Source organism: Acomys russatus, chromosome 10 (genome assembly GCF_903995435.1).
Source record: "Acomys russatus chromosome 10, mAcoRus1.1, whole genome shotgun sequence".
NCBI lineage: Eukaryota > Metazoa > Chordata > Mammalia > Rodentia > Muridae > Acomys > Acomys russatus.
The window spans coordinates 53,768,593-53,788,338 of record NC_067146.1 but is presented as its reverse complement, the minus strand read 5'-3'; the positions used below and the strand labels follow the sequence as shown (position 1 = coordinate 53,788,338).

General features: G+C 44.8%; 1 protein-coding gene across 1 annotated transcript in view; it reads left to right on the top strand.

The window, feature by feature from the left end:
- The first annotated feature begins 525 nt into the window (after positions 1 to 525).
- Kmt2c (lysine methyltransferase 2C) overlaps positions 526 to 19,746 on the top strand; it is a 220,794-nt gene continuing 201,573 nt past the window's right edge. The window contains exon 1 of the mRNA XM_051152203.1: positions 526 to 921. Within this exon, the coding sequence (XP_051008160.1) occupies positions 761 to 921 (161 nt within the window). The 5' untranslated portion in view covers positions 526 to 760. The remainder of the gene's footprint in view (positions 922 to 19,746) is intronic.

Sequence of the window (19,746 nt, the reverse complement as noted above, 5' to 3'; positions counted from 1 at the left end):
CCAGCCAGCGAGTGAGGGAGCGATAGGGACCGGCGAGAGCTAGCCACAGGGGACGCCGCGGGCGGGCGAGCGAGCGGGCGAGCGATCGCCAGCGCGCGACCGAGGGGCCAGTGCTCGCGCCACCCCGGAACCCACCACAACAACTGGAGCAGCTGTCAAAACTTCGCCGCGGCGTGGGCCTGACGGGCTGACGGCGCGGGGGAGGGGTGGCTGTCCCTGCCCCGCCCCGCCCCGCCCCGCCGCCCCCTCCACGGCCCCCTCCGCGGCCCTTTCTCCTCCCGCCGCGGGCGGCCTTGGGGGAGGGGCCGGGCGGAGACCCCCACGGCCGCCCCCGGCCCGCGCCCCTCGCGTCGCGCCCCGTCCCGCCCCGTTCGGCGCCGCCCTCCCTCCCGCCCGGCCCCGCTGGCCCCAGCCTCGGCCGCGGCGCCCCGCCCCGCGCGGCCGGCCCCGCCCGCCCCGCCCCGCCCGCTCGCCCGCCCGCCGCCCCCCGCCGGCCCCTGCGCGCCGAGTGCGCGCGCCCGCGCCGATGTGTGTGAGTGCGTGTCCTGCTAGCTCCATGTTGCCGCCTCTCCCGGTACCTGCTGCTGCTGCCGCTGCCGCCGCCGCTGCTGCTGCTGTTCCCGGGGCTGCGGGAAATGCGAGAGGCTGAGCCGGGGAGGAGCAACTCGAGCAGCAGCAGCGGCGGCGGCTGCGGCCGCTGCGGCGGGAGGAGCCCCCCAGGAGGAGGACCGGGATCCATGTGTCTTTCCTGGTGACTAGGATGTCGTCGGAGGAGGACCGGAGCGCGGAGCAGCAGCCGCCGCCGCCAGCACCCCCCGAGGAGCCCGGAGCCCCGGCCCCGAGCCCCGCAGCCGCAGACAAAAGACCTCGGGGCCGGCCTCGCAAAGATGGCGCTTCCCCTTTCCAGAGAGCCAGAAAGAAGTAAGTTGAGCGCGAGGGAGCCAGGCGGGCGGCCAGCGGCGGCGCGGCCCGGAGCTGTCAGGCCCCCGGCCCGGTGGGGGCGGGGCGGCCCAGGCACGGCCCGGTTCGGCGGCGCCCGCGCAGGTCCCGCCGGCCGCGCCGCGCACTTTACTTTGGAGTTCGGCCTCGCTTCTGGGAGAACCGCCCGGCGGCTTCCCCAGGGCCTAGCCCGGCGTCCGCACACGCCCCGCCGAGCACGCCCAGCTCGCTGCCCGGCCCGGCCGCTCCGAGCTACAAAGCTGCGGGTGCCAGGGACCGAGCTGTCAAACGCCGGGGCCGGGTGGTCCCGGTGCGGCGGCCGGCGCTCTTTGTCATCTCGCGGCTCTTTCAACTTTTCTCGCTCCCAGACCGGTGCTTTTGCTCCTTAATGATACATTAGGAAGCCATTCGAGCCTGTCCTCCCCATCCCCCACCGCCCCGAACCGCACCGCGGGGCTCCGCAGCCGGCGCTCGGGATCGCACGGGCTCAGGTGTGACCGAGCAGGAGTTTCGGGGACGCGGCGGCCGGGTTCCGCGGCGCTGACGGCCCTGAGCACTTTGTTTCGGGCAGACAGTTTTAAACGTCGCTCGACTAGTAACTTCGACTCCAGCTGGGCAAGGAATAGCTTTTGATTGTTTTTGAGCGTACGTGAGGACTGTGCCGGGTGGATGAATTGGCTAAGAAGTGTTGTCTTTACCTAGTGGTTATTCGGCAACTTGGCTTGAAAATGAAGGAACCCGTTCTCCTGCCAGTGAGTTAGTTGCTCAGCTATTGTGGCTCCTCGGGGTGCTGCGGAAGATCGGTGACCGTCTTTCAAAGTTGGAGAATGGCGTGTGTTGCTTACTCATTTCATTGTATGATATTCTCATTGAACTGTTGGCGGTGGAAGAAGGGTGCGCTGGGACTTGCAGGAAGAAGGCAGCATGCTTGTGGATAGGCTAGTTCTTTTGGTTTACGTGCATTCATTTGTTTTGTCTGGTGACTGCAGTGAAAATTGTGTTAACTGAGGCATATCAAGCAGCTTGGGCTTCGGGAACCCAATAAGATCTTGACTCACTGTATCGCTTTTTCTGGCTTTGCTATCCTTTTACTACTGACTGTTCCAGGGCCTTCAGTCGCCTCCATATTTTACTGCCTGCCAGCTATGAGAAATCTTGAGAGAAACACTGTATAGAGGATGTATACATTATTACGTTAGGTTCTTTTGTGATACAAAGTTAAGAGTTTATTTTGTCTGTTACATTGTAAGGTGATGTCCTGCGCAAGCTGCCATTGTGACTAGGTTTTTAAAAGGAAATTTAAGTAACTTTGGACTTGGTCGGTTTAATACAAATACCGCTTCAAAAAGCAACACGGAATTAAGCCATCTTAGAGTTTTTACATCGATTCCTGACCATTTTCTGTTTGAAAAATACCTATGTCTCATAAAAGAGGGTTCGTGAAGGAGCAAGCCTTTAATCCTAGCACTCCGGAGGCAGAGGCAGGTGGAGTTCAAGGCCCATTGGTCTACAGAGCTAGCTCCAGGACTGTCAGGGCTACACAGACAAATCCTGTATTGAAAAAAGAAAAAGAAATAAAGAAAAAAAATCCCCCAAAGCCCAAAACACATAACCCCTACCCCGCCAAACCCCTACAACATTTACATCTCTTACTATATGTTAATTTGAGATAAGTATATGTTTTATATTTTGCATTTAAATTCTTTTAGAAAGAGTAGACATACAAGTGCTCATTTTTGCAGTGCTAAGGCCAGGAACAGGCAAAAAGCACAGGCACACATTCACTGTGCCTCATTACTGACATGAGGTAAGTTGTATTAGAGCAACTCAGCTGTGCTAGTGAAACTGCTCTGAACTGGAAGGTAGGCTGAAGTTACTACTGCCTTATTATTTTAATTCTTAGCACTATTAGCAATGAATAAAAATGGCCGTTTTAGAAATTAAACATTAAAGTGACACTATGGGCTAACAAAACCTTGGGAAATGTTTAGGTCAATTCTGTCTTAGGCTTTTTCTTTTAGATTTGAAAAGCGAAACAGAATTCTTTACAGGGAAGTAAAATGTACTGGTAATGGGCTTCCAGTGTTACAATTCTTTAAAATCAGGCGCCTTGAATTGTTTTTGGACCATGTAAATGGAAACTAATGTGTGAAGTAGAAAGCAAAGAGGTTTTGATTGTGTACCTTTACACCATACTGGAATCCGTGTGGAAAAGACCTGTATTTAGTGAAGACCCTGAAAGTGAAACTGATGGGTAACAAATGTGATTTAGGTTTGCAGTAAATAAATAATGTGGAATTACAAACAGTACACTGAAGAAATAAAAGTTAATATCCTTTGTTTGAGACAGGGTCTCTCTATGTAGCTCTGGCTGGCCTGGCACTTGACTGGCTGTGAACTCACAGAGATCTGCCTGCCTCTGTCTCACTAGCCTTGGAATAAAAGAAATACCACACCACTGCTCTTGAAAGTTAAATATTTTTTATGTAATGGGAATAAAGGTTTTAATATTATAAATATTGATCATTAACTTAGGGTCAAAACAGAAAAAAGGCTTTATGACACTGGTTTGATTATAACACAAAGGAGAATTTTGAATTTATCTTTAGATTGAAAAAGGTAACCATGCACTGCGAATTATTGTGCTTCAAATTTTCTTTTTTCTTTTTGATTTTTCTAGACAGGGTTTCTCTTGTAGCCCTGACTGTCCTGAACTCACTTTGTAGACCAGGCTGGCCTCGAACTCACAGAGATCCACCTGCCTCTGCCTCCTGAGCACTGGGAACAAAGGTGTTTGCCACCAAGCCTGGCTTGGTTTTTTTTTTTTTTTTTTTTTTTTGGCTTTTCGAGACAGGGTCTCTCTATGTTAGCCTTGGCTGTCCTGGACTCGCTTTGTAGACCAGGCTGGCCTCGAACTCACAGTGATCCAGCTGCCTCTGCCTCCTGAGTGCTGGGATAAAGGCGTGCGCCACCACCGCCCGGCTGAATTTGTAATAATTAATGAAATATACTAAGTATTTTATAGTTTTGGCCAGCTGAAGTTTTGTCATATTTAAAAGGCATAGGGTATGTAGTTAGTAGGTTTTACATTCTCTATAGTAAAATTATGTTAACTACCTAAAAGCAAATAATTTGAGCTAAAGATGTTACTCATTTGAGGCAGAATTTTAAAAGTGTGTGTGTGTATTATATATATAATATATATGAATTTCCTTTTGTACAAATGTCAAGTGTAACTTACAGTGAAATTTACATTTGTCTGAAAAATTTTTCTTAACTGTAAAGACTCTAATCATTTAGTTATTTTGAGGGCTCAGAATCTTTGTACCTGAGGCACTGCTGTTACCCCCTGGTAAAACAGTATACGTTAGAGGTTTAATTCTGTTAATATTAAGTAATTTTTCCTGAAGGGTTTTTAAAAGTTATTTTATTTTACTGATTTTTTATTTTTGTTTTTGAGACAGGGTTTCTCTGTATAGCCTTTGCTGTCCTGGACTCAACTCTGTAGACCACGTTGGCCTGGAACTCACAGAAATCCACTTGTCTCTACCTCCCAAGTGCTGGGATTAAAGGCCACCACACCTGACTAAATTAATTCTTAAGAACTCAAATGAGCCGGGCGTGGTGGCGCACGCCTTTAATCCCAGGGCTCGGGAGGCAGAGGCAGGCGGATCACTGTGAGTTCGAGGCCAGCCTGGTACAAAGTGAATCCAGGACAGCCAAGGCTACACAGAGAAACCCTGTCTCGAAAAACAAACAAACAAACAAACAATCAAACAAAAAAGAACTCAAATGAAAGCTGGACATGGTGGCGCACGCCTTTAATCCCAGGGCTCGGGAGGCAGAGGCAGGCGAATGCTGTGAGTTCGAGGCCAGCCAGCTCTACCAAGCGAGTCTAGGCCAGCCAAGGCTACACAGAGAAAGAAACGCTGTCTCGAAAAATAAACAAACAAAAAAGACATGGGTTTCACTGTGGGCTTGCAACCCACTGTGTAGACCAGGCTGGCTTAGGATCTTCTAGATCTACCTGACTTGGCCTCTGGAGTGCTGGGATTAAATGCTGTTAACTACTACACCTGGCTTTAGTGGGCAGCCCATTAAGTGTTGTACCATATTTGCTAGATCATCAAAGTTGACGTCAGGGATTGTAAATGGTGAACAGGAAATGTTGAAGCATCAGGTGGTAGGGATAGTATTTCTGAGACACTGCCTTCAACTCTTATTGTGTGAGATCTGTGCCCTGAATCACTTTTCAGAGGGCAATTGCTGTTATTGGAGAGACAGCTTGAGTGTTACTGTTACAGAAAAACTAGGAACAATGGGTGGTGTCCTACAAGGGTATCTATCTTGCAGTGCAGCTGGAACAGTTGTTACTTTGTATTTGTAAGACTCTTTCTCTAACAAAATTTCTTCTACCTGCCAACTTGAAATAAGTGTTATACAACTGTTCTTTACTATAGTATGTAAAAGTCTCCCACCCATCACCGTTCACAGCTTTTGAGTAATACAAGCATGCAATTTTTATGATAGCTTTTCTTTTCCTTCCTTTCTAGCAATTATGTTTTTCTTTTCCTCTTTTCTTCAAGACGAGGTTTCTCTGTGTAGCCTTGGCTGTCCTAGACTCATTTTGTAGACCAGGCTGTCCTCAAACTCAAAGCAATTCACCTGCCTCTGCCTCCCAAGTGCTAAGACTAAAGGCGTGTGCCACCACACCCAGTTCCTTTCCTTTTTCCCCCTCCCTTCTTCCTTCCCTCCCTATTTTACCTTACTTTTTTTTTTTTTTTTTTAAAGATAAGGCCTATTATGTATCCCAGGCTGACCTTGAACTCAAAATGTAGTTTGAATTGGCCTATATTTGAATATTTCTTCCTCAGCCTCCCACAGCAGGAATTGTAGGTATGCACAGCCACACATTAATTCTTAATTTTTAGTACTTTTTAAGCTAGCAGATATATGGGGATCATATATGTGTGTATATATATAAATAATTTATATCTATCTATCATCTACCTACCTATCTACCAACCTTCCTCTAGCGATTTCTGGTTCATAGGAGGCACTAAAATGTTTAAATTTAATTGAAAACTGGATCTAGGACTGTCAGCCTGTCTTCTTGAGAAGATTGTTCTCTAGCTTGGCTACACTGTATTTTACTGTTGGCTTAGTAATATTTGAGAATATGATGTTTTTAGTCTCATAATTTTACATTGCTTATTAATATATTAAGTTGATAAACATAGCTTTCCATGCAAATTTAAAAGTATCGCTGGGTGTGGTGGTGCATGCCTTTGATCCTAGTACTCGGGAGGCAGAGACAGGCGGATCTCTGTGAGTTCGAGTTTATCCTGGTCTACAAAGAATTTCATAATAACCAAGGCTACACAGAGAAACAAAACCTGTCTTGAAAAACAAAAACAAAACAAAACAAAACAAACAAACAAAAAAACCCAGAACAAAAAAACCAAAAACCAAAAAAACCCAAAAGTATCTACATAGTTTAATTTCTCATTCTTAAATGATTTATTACATTTTCCCATTACCAGCTTAATTCTATGGTGCAAGATTTGTAGTCAACTTGCAGAATTACAAATTGATTACAAGACTAAATATGACTCATTGACTTACCGCTTTCTGTTTTGCAAAATTACAGGTTATTCTGTGGGCCACAGGTTTCCTTTGATCAGATAGTGGTTGTCTAGGCTTTATATCCTTTAAGCCAATATGAGATTATCACTAAGGAGCTTTCATGGAACGGCATTGACCTTCCAGAAAAAATATGGTCAGTTTTTTGGTATATAGAAGACTAGATTGTGTTGAAGAGGTGGCTGTTTCGTTAAGAGTACTTATTGCTCTTCCAGACTACAGGGATTTGGTTCCCATACCCATGTTGGGCATACATATAGTTGGGCAAATACTCATATACGTAATATCTTTAACTGGTTGTGGTATACACCTTGCATCCTAGCACCAGGAAGACAGAGGAGGTTGGTGGATCTCTGGGTTCTAGACCAGCATGGTCTATATAACAAAGTTCTAGGCCAACCAGAGCTACACAGTGACACCCTGTCTTGTCTCGTCTTCTTCTTCTTGTTCTTGTTCTTGTTCTTGTTCTTCTTCTTGTTCTTCTTGTTCTTCTTCTTCAATTTTATTTACTTTTATTTTATGTGTATTGCTGTGAAAGCATCAAATCCCTTGGAACTGGAGTTAAAGACAGGTGTAAGCTGCCATGTGGGAGCTGGGAATTGAACCTGGGTCCTTTGAAAGAGCAGACAGTCCTCTTAAACACTGAGCCTCCTCCTCCTTCCTCCTCTTCCTCCTCCTCCTCCCCTTCCCTCCTCCTCCTGTTTTTCTTGATTTTTCGAGATAGACTTTCTCTGTGTAACAGCTCTAGCTGTCTTGTAACTCACTTTGTATACCAGCCTGGCATGGAGCTCACAGAAATCCACCTGCCTCTGCCTCCCAAGTGCTGGGAATAAAGGCATGTACCACCACCGCCTGGCTTGTGACACCCTGTCTTCAAACAAACAAACAAACCATCCTTTTATAAAAAGCACTAGAAGTTCTTACTGTATGTTTTCTTTCTGGAGAGGGGAAATTGGAAGGCTTTTTTTGCTTTTTGTTTTTTGTTTTTGGGGACAGGGTTTCTGTGTGTAGTCTTGGCTGCCCTGGAGGTCTCAGCAATCCACCTGCCTCTGCCTTCCGAGTGCTGGGATTACAGGTACCACCATGCCCAGCTGAAATGAAAGCTTTTTTTTTTAGTTTTTTTGAGACAGGGTTTCTCTGTGTAGCTTCTGGCTGTCCTGGACTCACTTTGTAGACCAGGCTGGAGGCGTGCGCCACCACGCCGGCTATGAAAGTTTTTAAAAAAATATTTATTTATTATGTATACAGTGCACATTAATTAGATCACATTATAGATGGTCGTGAGCCTCCATGTGGTTGCTGGGAATTGAACTCAGGGCCTCAGGAAAAGCAGTCAGTGCTCTTAACTGCTGAGCCATCTCTCCAGCCTGAAATTGGAAGTTTAATCACTTGCAGAATGTGAGAGACTTAGGAGCACAAATTTAGAGAAAGAAGAATGACACAACTCTTTTCTTGCTCTAATATGTCAGAAAAGGCCTCATATAAAAGACGTTTCACTTTGCTTCTGCTGCTGTAGGTAGCAGGAGCTATATAAAATGCAGTTTGAGATGACATAGGCTGTTACTTTTATATTTTTTGTTCTTTTTTTGAGAGAGTTTCTCTTGTAGTCCTGTCTGTCTGTCCTGGACTTGCTTTGCAGACCAGGGCTGTTTACTTGTAAATTAAAAACATTTTAGCAGGGTGGTGATAGAGTGGTGGCAGAGTACACCCTTAATCCCAGCACTCGGAAGGCAGAGATAAGCAGATCTCTTTGAGTTCAAGGCCAGCCTGGTCTATAGATGAGTCTAGGAATGATCAGACCCTGTTTCAGAAAACCTAAAAACAAAACAAAACAACAACAACAACAAACAAAAACATTTTTTAGATTTGTTTTGTTTTGTTTTTGTTTTTTGAGACAGAGTTTCTCTATGTAGCCTTGGCTGTCCTGGCCTCACTTTGTAGACCAGTCTGGCCTCAAACTTACAGAGATCTGCCTGTCACTGCCTCCCAAGTGCTGGGATTAAAGGTGTGCACCACCACTGCCCGGCTAGATTTATTTATTTTTATTTTAGTAGATGAATGTTTTGATTGCATGTATGTTTACAGCATGTGCATACCTGTGGCTGAGGAGGTCAGAAGGGCTCAGATCCCTTGGAACTAGAGTTAATAGGTTACTGTGAGTCACCATATAGGTGCTGGCCACCAAACTCTGGTCCTCTGCAGAGCAACAAGTGATGTTTTGTTTTGTTTTTCAAGACAAGGTTTCACTGTGTAGTCTTGGCTGTCCTGGAGGTCACAGCAATCCACCTGCCTCTGTCTGCCTGAGTGCTGAGATTACAGGCATGCACCACCACACCTCGCTGCAGCAAATGTTAATTGTTGAGCCAACTCTCCAGTCCCTCTGTTTACTATTTAAAATAATTAAGACGTTCTTTCCTTGTGGATTAACATTAATTGAATTAATTTGTATTTATGTATGTGAACGGGACACACACACACACACACACACACACACACACACACCCCCACCCACACACACACCCACCCCCACCCCCACCCCCACCCCCCCCCCCAGCATAACTTCCAGGAATCTGTTTTCTCCTTTTACCATGTGAGACTTGAGCTCAAATTCAGATTGCTAGACTTTGAGGCAGGCACCTTTCCTGGTTGAGCCATCTTACTGTCCCTCTGCTCTCTTTTCTCTTTTGTTTTGTTTTTAGACAGGCTCTCACTGTATTGGTTATTTGCTTGGAATTTGAAATATAGACCAGCCTCTTGCCTCTGCCTTCCCAACTTCCAGGGTTACAGGCATGTTCTACCACATTTAGCTCGGTTGACATTGTAGCTTTTTTCTTTTGGCACATGTCACCCACTATGGAGCATGCTGAATATCATGAACAGTTACCTCTGAAAGGGAAGAGTCATTAGCCAAATGGAGTCCTGGAAGGTTTACAGGAAGTAGTATTTGAATTAAACCCTGAAGGGTTGGTGAGGTTTAGCCAAGTAGAGTGATAAGAAAGTGAGGCTGTGTTTGGGAGTGCAGAGGGAATACAGTTACTTAAGAGGGAAGTTAGTATATTTTCCTGGAGAATGAAGGCAGAGACTTAATATAGGGAGTGGGATCAAGATGAGTGGTTCTTGGACTAATTTAGGCTTTATCCTGTAGTCAGGGCTATCAACTTTTAGGCATTTTAGTATTTTAAAATGTACTGCATACTCATAGTCAGACCTTGAATGGTAGCTGACTATTAGGTCCTTGGAGAAAAAGTGATGAGTAAAAACTGGTGGTTTTGAAATGATCTCCTAGAGGGGAGGTCTGGTCCTGAACTCCTGATCCTTCTTTACCTCCTAGTTATTATTTTACAGCCCTGGCTGGCCTGCAGCTCTGTATAGACCAGGCAGGCCCGGCGCTCACAGAGATCCATCTGTAGTTCAGTGAAGCCTACTTTAGAAAAAACACTGTAATACAAAGTATGAAGAGGCACATTACCTACAGGCAGAAGACCGTGTGCTGCTGTTGCAGTGTCACAGCAAAAGCAAAGGGCGAATTGCTGGAGCTGAGGTAGAGAAGGAAGAGGCCTGTCATTGCCCATGTTTCTGGCATAGCTAGCTAAAGGAATGCTCAGAAAGTATCTGGAGATATAGGATGGGATGCACAGATCGATCAGGGTAGGGAATCAAGGACGCAATTTACCTAACCTTGCTTGCAAGCTGTGGTCTATTTTACAGTTTCCCATCTCCTGCTGGGGATGTACCCATGGCCTCACACATTATAGCAAGTTCTTACCCACTTGAACTATACCTGTGACGCCTACTGTGAAGTTTTAAGACAGGGTCTCTCTGTGTGTAACACTGGTTGTCCTGGAACTCTGTATAACAAGTTGGCCTCAAACTCACAGAGATCCACCTGCCTCTACCTCCTGATTAAAGACTTGCATCACCATCAACTGGCAAAAAATGTGTAGACCAGGCTGGCCTGGAACTCCTGCCTCTGAATCCTTTAGGAATTCCACAACTGGCAAGTGCAGTTTTTTTTTTTTTTTTTTATCAAGATAAAGAGATAAATCTGTGGGAATCAATATGAGAGGCTACCTGCTCCATTGCTGGCTTGAGGAAAACCTTTTCAGGAGTTGTAAACTTGACTGTCCTAGACCCCATTTGTAGACAAGGCTGGCTTTGAACTCACAGCAATCCACCTGCCTCTCCCTTCGAAGTGCTGGGATTAAGGGTGTGTGCCACCACTACCAAGCTTCGAAGGTATTTATACTTTGTGATGTACTTACCGAATTTAAAAAATAGTTAATTTGTTTTGCTTTGCTTTTGATACAGCCTCAGGATATAGCCCTGGATGGCCTTGAATTTACTACCTTTGCCTCCCTAGTGCTGGGGCTAAATTTGTGAGCCATCATGACTGGCAAAGGTTAATATTTTAAAATATTATTTTACAAGTGAGAAATAGAAATTCTGGGGAAACTGGGCGTGGTGGCACATGCTTTTAATCCCGCACTTGGGAGGCAGGGGCAGGCAGATACATCTCTATGGGTTCGAGGCCAGCCTGTTCTACAAAGTGAGTCCAGGTCAACCAGGGCTACACAGAGAGACCCTGTCTCAAAAAAAAAATCTGGGGGAAACCAGTAATTATTTTTATAAATTTAGTTTATTTACTTAGTTTTTTGTGTGTAATGTGTTTGTATCAGTGTTGAGGCAGGGTCTATTCCCCATTCTCCGAGAACTTGCGAGCTCTGGCTGGCCCGGAACTCATAGAAATTCATCCACTTGCATCTGCCTTCCATGTGCCACCACCAGGTCAGGCTCGAATTAGGGTTTTTACTCAATCTTTTTCATTATAAAGAATAAATAACTCCCTAGGAAAGCTCTGAATTTAGTAATGTTATGGCAAAATGATTTATTTATTTATTTATTTATTTATTTATTTGTTCTTTGAGACAGGGTTTCTCTGTGTAGCCTTGGCTGTCCTGGACTCTCTTTGTAGACCAGGCTGTCCTTCAACTCACAGAGATTTGCCTGCTTCTTATTCCTTAGTGCCAGTATTAAAGATGTGCACCACCACCACATTGGGCTAGGTGAGACTTTTAAGAATATTTAATCTGAGCCAGATATAGTGGCATATTCCTTTAATTCCAGCACTCTGGAGGCAGAGGTAGATAGATCTCTGTGAGCTTGAGGCCACGCTGGTTTACAAAGTGAGTTCTAGGATAGCCAAGGCTGTCATACAGAGAAATTCTAAAATGTACTAAAGGAAGAGATGGTGTCTGCTGTTATACGCACCCCCATTGGGCCATACCTACTTATAATCAATCTGTTGCATAGCACTATGGTTGTGTCTTGTCTAGTCCTGTTTGGCAGCAGTAATGACACTTGATTAGGTTTGGGTTTTGCTTTTCTTTTGCACTTTGGGGGTTTTAGGTGATTGCAGAGCTAGGAGCTGGGTCAGACTCTGCTGGATAGTCTGTGAAGAGGGAGAGGTTTCCAGACTCACTATTCCATAGTCTCAGGAGGGTTCAAGTCCTAGTTGACTTTCTGTTCAAATGCAGTCACAAACCCAACTACTGAAGAGAGTAGCAGAGATCCCACTCAGCAGAACCCAGCCCAGATTGTGAAATCATCAATAAATATGGTGGTTTGTTTGCAGCAACAAATAATAGTAATAATGGACACTAGGGTGGCAAGATGGTTCAGTGTGTAAAAGTGCTTACCACCAAGTCTGGGCCTGATCCAGGGGAACCACATGGTGGAAGGAGAGAAACCTCCTCTGTACATGCACCGCGGCATATGCATGCATATACATACAAACACACACACACAAGTATATAAGCAAATGTAGTTAAAAATAATGGTTTTATGAATTAAGGGGGTGTTTTGAGACAGAGTTTCTCTCGGTGTAGCTCTGGCTGTCCTGGACTTGCTTTGTAGACCAGGCAGGCCTCCTGAGTGCCAGGATTAAAGGTGTGCACCACTGCCAGGCTTAAGGAACTCTTAAGAACAGAATATTTCTGATACAAATGATAATGACTACTGTTTTCAAGGTTCTTTTACTGAGATAGTTAAATGAGGCTTCCTGATACCTTTGGCCCTTCTCTAAGGCATTTTGATATAGAGATATATTATTATTGAGGAATCTAATTTTTTTTTTTTTTTTTTTTTTTGGTTTTTCGAGACAGGGTCTCTCTGTGTAGCCTTGGCTGTCCTAGATTCACTTTGTAGAGCAGGCTGGCCTCGAACTCACAGCGATCTGCCTGCCTCTGCCTCCCAAGTGCTGGGATTAAAGGCATGCGCCACCACCGCCCGGCGAGGAATCTAATATTTAAAAAACACTGTTATCAGGATCATGATTATCAGGGATTGCCTAACATGCATGAAGCCTTGTGTTTGGTCTGCAGTGCAGCTCTGGCTGTTCTGGAAGTCTCTCTGTAGCTTCAGACTCACAAAGATTCGCCTTTCTTTGCCTCCTCAGTGCTAGGATTAAAGGCACAGGCCACCACTACCTGGCTAAAAGTTTTATGGTTTTGATTTAGGCACATCTGATAGATACATAGTGAAACATTTATACTTTGTTTGGGGGTCTATTCTGTGTGTGTTGACAAATACAGGGTGTCAGTAAGGACTAGGAGGACCCCTCCTTCCAGTCTCTGCCTTTGTTTTAACAGGGCATTATTTAGGTAAGGATGGCCTTGATCTTACAGAGACCCAGAGTGCTGCGATTAAACATGTGTGCCATCACTCCCATCTGTTTCTCTACACCCCTCCTTTAAAATAGAAACTCTAGAATAATAAGAGACGTGGACTGAGTATGTATTCCTTTTCACATCAAATTCTGCAAGATAGGAGCTAAGTAGGTGTATGGTGCCTTTGCACTGCAGAGTTGTTCACTGGAGACTTGCCTCCTTTGAGTTCCTTTAAGATTTATTTTACGATGCCCTAGTGGACATCACCTCAGATTGTTACATTTGTGTTTCGTGGAGCAGAATGGAGGAGACCACAGACCAATATTACTCTATAAAATGCCATTTAAAACAGCACTGTGCTGAGTGTGGTGGCCTAGCACTAGGGAGGCAGAGGACGGAGGATTTCGAGTTCTTTGAGGCCAGCCTGGTCTACAGTGGAGCACTGTTTCACAAATGTGTACTGTACCTGTATGTGTGGACTCATGGGTGTGTGTGTGTGTATGTCTCAGCAGTTAAGAGGACTAGTTATTGCAGAGAACCCAAGTTTGATTTCTATCTTTCACATATTGATTTACAACCATCCATAACTCCAGCTCCATGGTATTTGGTACCCTGTTTTGACCTTTCTGCGTGGTACACAAACATGCAGGTAAAATACTACCATATGTCGGGCGGTTGTGGCACATGCCTTTACTCCCAGCACTCAGGTGGATCGCTGTGAGTTCGAGGCCAGTCTGGTCTACAAATTGAGTCTAGGATAACCAAGGCTACACAGAGAAACCCTGTCTTGAAAAACCTAGCTAGCCCAGGTTGGCAGCACAAACTTTTAATCCCAGCACTCAGGAGGCAGGCGGATCACTGTGAGTTCTAGGCCAGCCTGGTCTACAAAAGCAACTCCAGGATAGCCAGGACTCTTACACACAGAAACCTTGTCTTGAAAAACCTAACTAACAAAACGAAACAAAACAAAACAAACCCCCAAAACTTAGCTAGCTAACTGATTAACTAACAAACTAACCAACAAACTAGCTAGAGATAATTAGAAAAAACTACTTAAAATGTACTCTGTTTCAGCTTATACATGTAATTGTAACATAGTCGTAGAGGTCATAGGTTGTACGGCATATGTAGCTGTAAGGGAGGCCAGGGCTGCAAAAAAACAAAACAACAACAAAACAAACAAACAAAAAACCAAAACCATTTCTTTGTTTATGTACTTATTTTGGTTTTTTGAGACAGAGTTTATATGTGCAGCCCTGACTGTCCTGGAACTCACTTTGTAGACTAGGCTGGCCTCCAACTCAGAGATCCAACTGCCTCTGCCTCCCTATTGTTGGGATTAAAGGTGTGTGCTATGGCTCAGTCAGTCCCCCCCCCCCCCCTTTTTTTTTTTCTGAGAGGGTCTCTCTTTGTAGCCTTGCTGTCTTGGAACTAACTATACATACCAGGTTGGCCTCTAGCTCACAGAGATCCACCTGCCTCTGCTTCCTTAGCTGGTGTACACCTCTTGTTTCTGGGAGTTTTCCCACCCATTTTCCTTTTAAAAGAAAAGGTCTTATGCACCTTGCCCACACAGTTTGGTAGACTTGGCCTTGGTGTCATTAGCACAACTGCCGATTCTGCCCCTTGTTGGCTGATGCAGGCAAGAGAGTTGGTCCTCCCCTCTTTTGGACAAAGCGAGAGAGCTGGTCCTGGTTGTCCAGGTGCAGGCTGACCAACTCAGCTGCCTCCCAGGCCTCAATCCAGGGCTGTGAGTTGGCCCACCCCAACATCTACCCCATCTATGAACAGCTGGAGTGTGTGAGGGGCCAGTGCTGCAGATCCAAAGCTGCAGGGTCTCCACAACACAGGGCAACAACAGGGTATCTGAGAGGAGTCCTGGTGAGGATCCAGTACTGACAGGCCTCGAACCAGACCAGTGACTCACTGCAATGAACATTTGCAAGTGAAGCTGTTAGGGCAAAAGGTATACTGTGTGACACACTGTGACACACCACAGTTTCCATGGCGAGATTATTTTTTATCTTTTTGTCTTATTTTGGGGTAGAGGTTGCAAGGGTGGAGGTTGGATATAGAAGAACGGGGAGATAGATGAGTAGGATTGGGGTGAATAATGTGAAATTCAGAATCAATTAGAAGTTAAGAAAAGAAAAAGAAAAGGTCTCACTGTAGCCCAGTCTAGCCTTGAACTTGAGACATTTCTGCCTCATCCTTCGGAGTGCTGGGACTACAGGTCATGCCCTCATTGTTTATGGTAGGCACTTGTGTTTTCTGAAAGTTACTCCATTGTGGTACTTAATCACTCATGACAGCATTGTCAGTCCTAGTTTTACAGGTAAGGCAGCTGCTTTAGGACAGTCATATATCTTAACCGCCGCCCCGCGGCCCCCCCACCCCCGCCCCTTTCTCTATGTGCCCTGCCTGTCCTGGCCCCATTTTGTAGATCAGGTTGGCCTCTATTTGTTTATTTATTTTTGGTTTTCTGAGACAGGGTTTCTCTGTGTAGCCTTGGCTGTCCTCCTTGGCTGTCCTGGACTCGCTTTGTTGACTGGGCCGGCCTCAAACTCACAGTGATCGGCCTGACTCTGCCTCCCAAGTGCTGGGATTCCAGGCGTGTGCCACCAAGCCCGGTTCCCCGGTTTGTAAATGAGCTCTTGCCTTGTGTGAAAGGAGTAGGAAGAAATCGAATTGGGGCCTTTAAATTTTTTACCATGGACAATAGAGAGCCATTGAGGATGTTAAACAGTAGAAATGTATCTGTTAGAAAAATCACCTAGATAAAGCCATAACTAATGATTCTGTTGCTTAGTTATTAATACCACATGAGAGGTTTATGCTTAGGGTTAAGGGGCTTGGTTTGATTCTAGTACAGGAAAAAAAAAGCCTATCAAGTAAAGTAACTTCTCTTGTTTCCTTTTTCCTTTAGCAGCTTCATACATGCATATAAATGAATTCTAGTTGGTTTCACCCCCACCCCCTGTTCTTGCTCACCTTCTAAACAAATCCTTTCCCTACTTTAATGTCTTACGGTCACAACAAGCAGTAATCTGAATTGCTACCATGAATGTGGGCAGTTTATCAGCTGCTTATACCATTAGAAGAAAATGGCAACCCTTCTCCTGGATCTGTGTTCCAGGCCAGTCTAGCCTGGTCTACAGCGAGAGCTATACAGAGAAACCTGCCTTGAAAAAATAAAAAACAAAACAGATAATTTTCATTTGTTTTTAAATTTATGTTGTTTTTGGTCACCATGTAACCCTCCTCCCTGGCTGGCCTTGAAAGCATAGGGTTTTGCTTGCCTGTCTCTGCTGTGATTAAAAGGGTATACTGGGTTGGTCCTTACTGTGTGTGATATTCCCCCCCCCCCTTTTTGATAAGGGGTTTTTCCATTTAACAGCCCTGCCTGTACTGGAACTAACTCTGTAGACCTTGAATCACAGAGATTGCCTACCTCTGCTGGGATTAAAAGAGCACACCACCACTGCCAGGCTCATATAATTGTTTTGGGTGCAAGTCTTGTATTATTGTAAAAAAAGCTTTTTAAGTTTAATTTAATTTTTTGTTTTTTTGGTCTGTATGTCTGTGTACCATGTACCTGCTTACCTGCTTGATACTTGTGGAGGCCAGAGAGGGCTTATCTTGGGGGCGACCAAACCCTGGTCCTCTGCAATAGCAGCGAGTGCTCCTTTTTTATTTATTTATTTATTTGTTGTTTTTTTTTTCGAGATAGGGTCTCTCTGTGTAGCCTTGCCTGTCCTGGACGCTTTGTAGACCAGGCTGGCCTTGAACTCACAGCGATCTGCCTGCCTGTGCCTCCTGAGTTGCTAGCATTAAAGGTGTGCGCCACCACGCCCGGCTTGCAGCGAGTGCTCTTAACCACTGACCTCGCTTGCTCTTTTTTTTTAAATTTTATTTTTATTTGTTTATTTATTTATTTTATTTTATTTTATTTTTTTTTGAGACAGGGTCTCTACATAGCTTTGGCTGTCTTGGAACTTAACTATGGTAGTGGGTAACCTGGTCTCAGGTTGGCCTCCAACTCACAGAGATCCTCGACCTCTGGAGCACTGTGGTTAAGTGTGTGCAACCACACCCAGCTTCTTAGTTCTTTTTTAAATTTTCCTTCATAAACTGTTGCTAGTGTACAGAAATTAGTCTGTTTATGGATCTTGTTTCTTTTATTTTACTAAATGCACCTACTGAGTGTTTTGTAGATTCTTCAGGACTTTCTTCATACAGGGTCATGTCATCAATGTACTTATTAACTATTTAAATTTAAGAATACTAAGCCAGTCAGGGTTTTGTTTGTGTGTTTCTTGAGACAGTATTTCTCTGACTATCCTGAAACTTTGGCTGGGCCTCTTTAAACTCAAACCTGTGGCGCTACCTCCTGGCTGCTGAGATGGGCATTGTTCAAAAGACGCAGGCCTGGACACCCAGGAACTTGAGAGGTGGAAGCAGGAGGATCGTAAGTTCAAGACTAGCCTGCACTGTACAAGGAGTTCAAGGAAAGCTTGGGCAACTTAGTGAGGACCTACCTCAAAGTAGAACTTTTTTTTTTAATAAAAGGGGCAGAGGAGACAGGTCAGTGATGGAGCATTTTCCTTTATAAGATGGTGAGTTTAGCCTTATTATGAAGTAGGGACCAGCAGAAACCCCAAGCTGAATTCTTTTTTTTTTCCTCCCCCCTGAGACAGGGCTTCTCTGTAGCCTTGGCTGTCCGGGACTCATTTTGTAGACCAGGCTGGCCTCCACCTCACAGTGATCTGCCTGAGTGCTGAGATTAAAGGTATGTGCCACCACCGCCCAGTTGAATTCTTTTTTTTTTTAAATGGACTAAGGATTTTATCTCAGTGGTAGTTTGCCTACCATGTACAAGGCCTTGTGTTTAATCCCCATCACTTCTAAATTGGCAACAGCAACAACAAAATTATTTTAATTTTGGGTTTTGGTAATTGTCAGACTAGAAAGATAAGCTTTTTAAAAAATTAATTTAAGCTGGGTGGTGGTGGCCCATGACTTTAATCCCAGCATTTGGGAGGCAGAAGCTGTTGGATCTCTGTGAATTTGAGGCCAGCCTCGTCTACAGAATTCCAGGACAGCCAGGATTACACAGAGAAACCCTGTCTCCGAAAAATTAGAAACCCCCCCCCCCAATAATTTAAAAGCTTTTAGTTATGATGTCACTATACTCAGATAAGCATGGGATTGTATGAGCCTTTGTGCCTGTGAAGATGGGCCTTGGCTATAAATCACTTGATTTTCCTTTCTCAAGTGGACATTAAGTAAGAAGGCACACTAGTTAGTAGGAGTAGGAAGTGTATATACAAGCAGATGGCCACATTTAGCTTGAAGAAGTTTTATAGTTTTCAGACAGACATTCTGTGTTGATCTTGGCCAAATGACTTCTTGTGTTATAGTTGTTTCATCTGCTAAGTAGAATATTAGTAGCACCTGTCATAGAGTTAGAACTGTGGTAAGTACTTAGGATATAGTGTCTGATATATAGTAAGCAATTCATCTGCTTATTTTATTATTATTAAATAGTTCAGAGTAGAGCAACAGGCTTAGAGAAGAAAATTGTTTGATTTGAATTTTATCACCATAGTTTGTGTTCATAGTTTGTGGCTCCTAATGTTTTTTTTTGGGTTACAGGTCTATTTATTAATCTCTTTCCAAGGAAGAATGTATAAATAAATCTAAACATAAGTTCTCAACAGTTTAAGGGAGTGAGGTGAGTGGCCTGTACTCCAAGCATATCAAAAAACCTTGAAGGGCTTCATGGCATAAGTAAATTTCCTCTCAAAGTGTTCTGAATAACATCCATCTTTAATGTACTGGTGATGGAGGCAGCTTTTCCTCAGAGCTGAGACCTAGAGGAGAGCACTTTAGGAAATAAGAACAGGGTTATTACTTTCCCCATTCCTTTTTTTTTCCCCCTCCCTTTTCTTTTTTTTTTTTCCCACCTGTGTAGCCCTGGCTGTCCTGGAACTTTCTTTGTAGAACTGGCTATCCTTGAACTCACAGAGATCCACCTTCTTCTGCCTCCCAAGTGTAGGGACTAAAGGCATGAGTCATCACTGCCCAGCTAAGAATTTAGTTATTTATGTATATGAGGATCCAGCCTGCATGTACACCTGCATACCAGAAGAGGGTTTCAGGTCCCATTATAGATGGCTATGAGCCACCATGTAGTTGCTGGGAATTGAACTCGGGGCCGCTGGAAGAGCATCCATTGCTCTTAACTGCTGAGCCATCTCTCTAGCCTGGAAGGCAGGGTTTCTCTGTGTATCCCTGGCTGTCCTGGACTTGCTTTGTAGACCAGGCTGGCCTTGAGCTCAGAGATCCACTTGCGTCTGCCTCCCCAGTGTGGGGCCACTATGCCTGGCCAGACATTAAAAACAACAACAACAACAACAACAACAAACCCAAAAAGGTATTGTCCTCTTTGGAAAGACTGGGTGATGGATATCCACTAGTGTGTTTTACTCTTGTACCA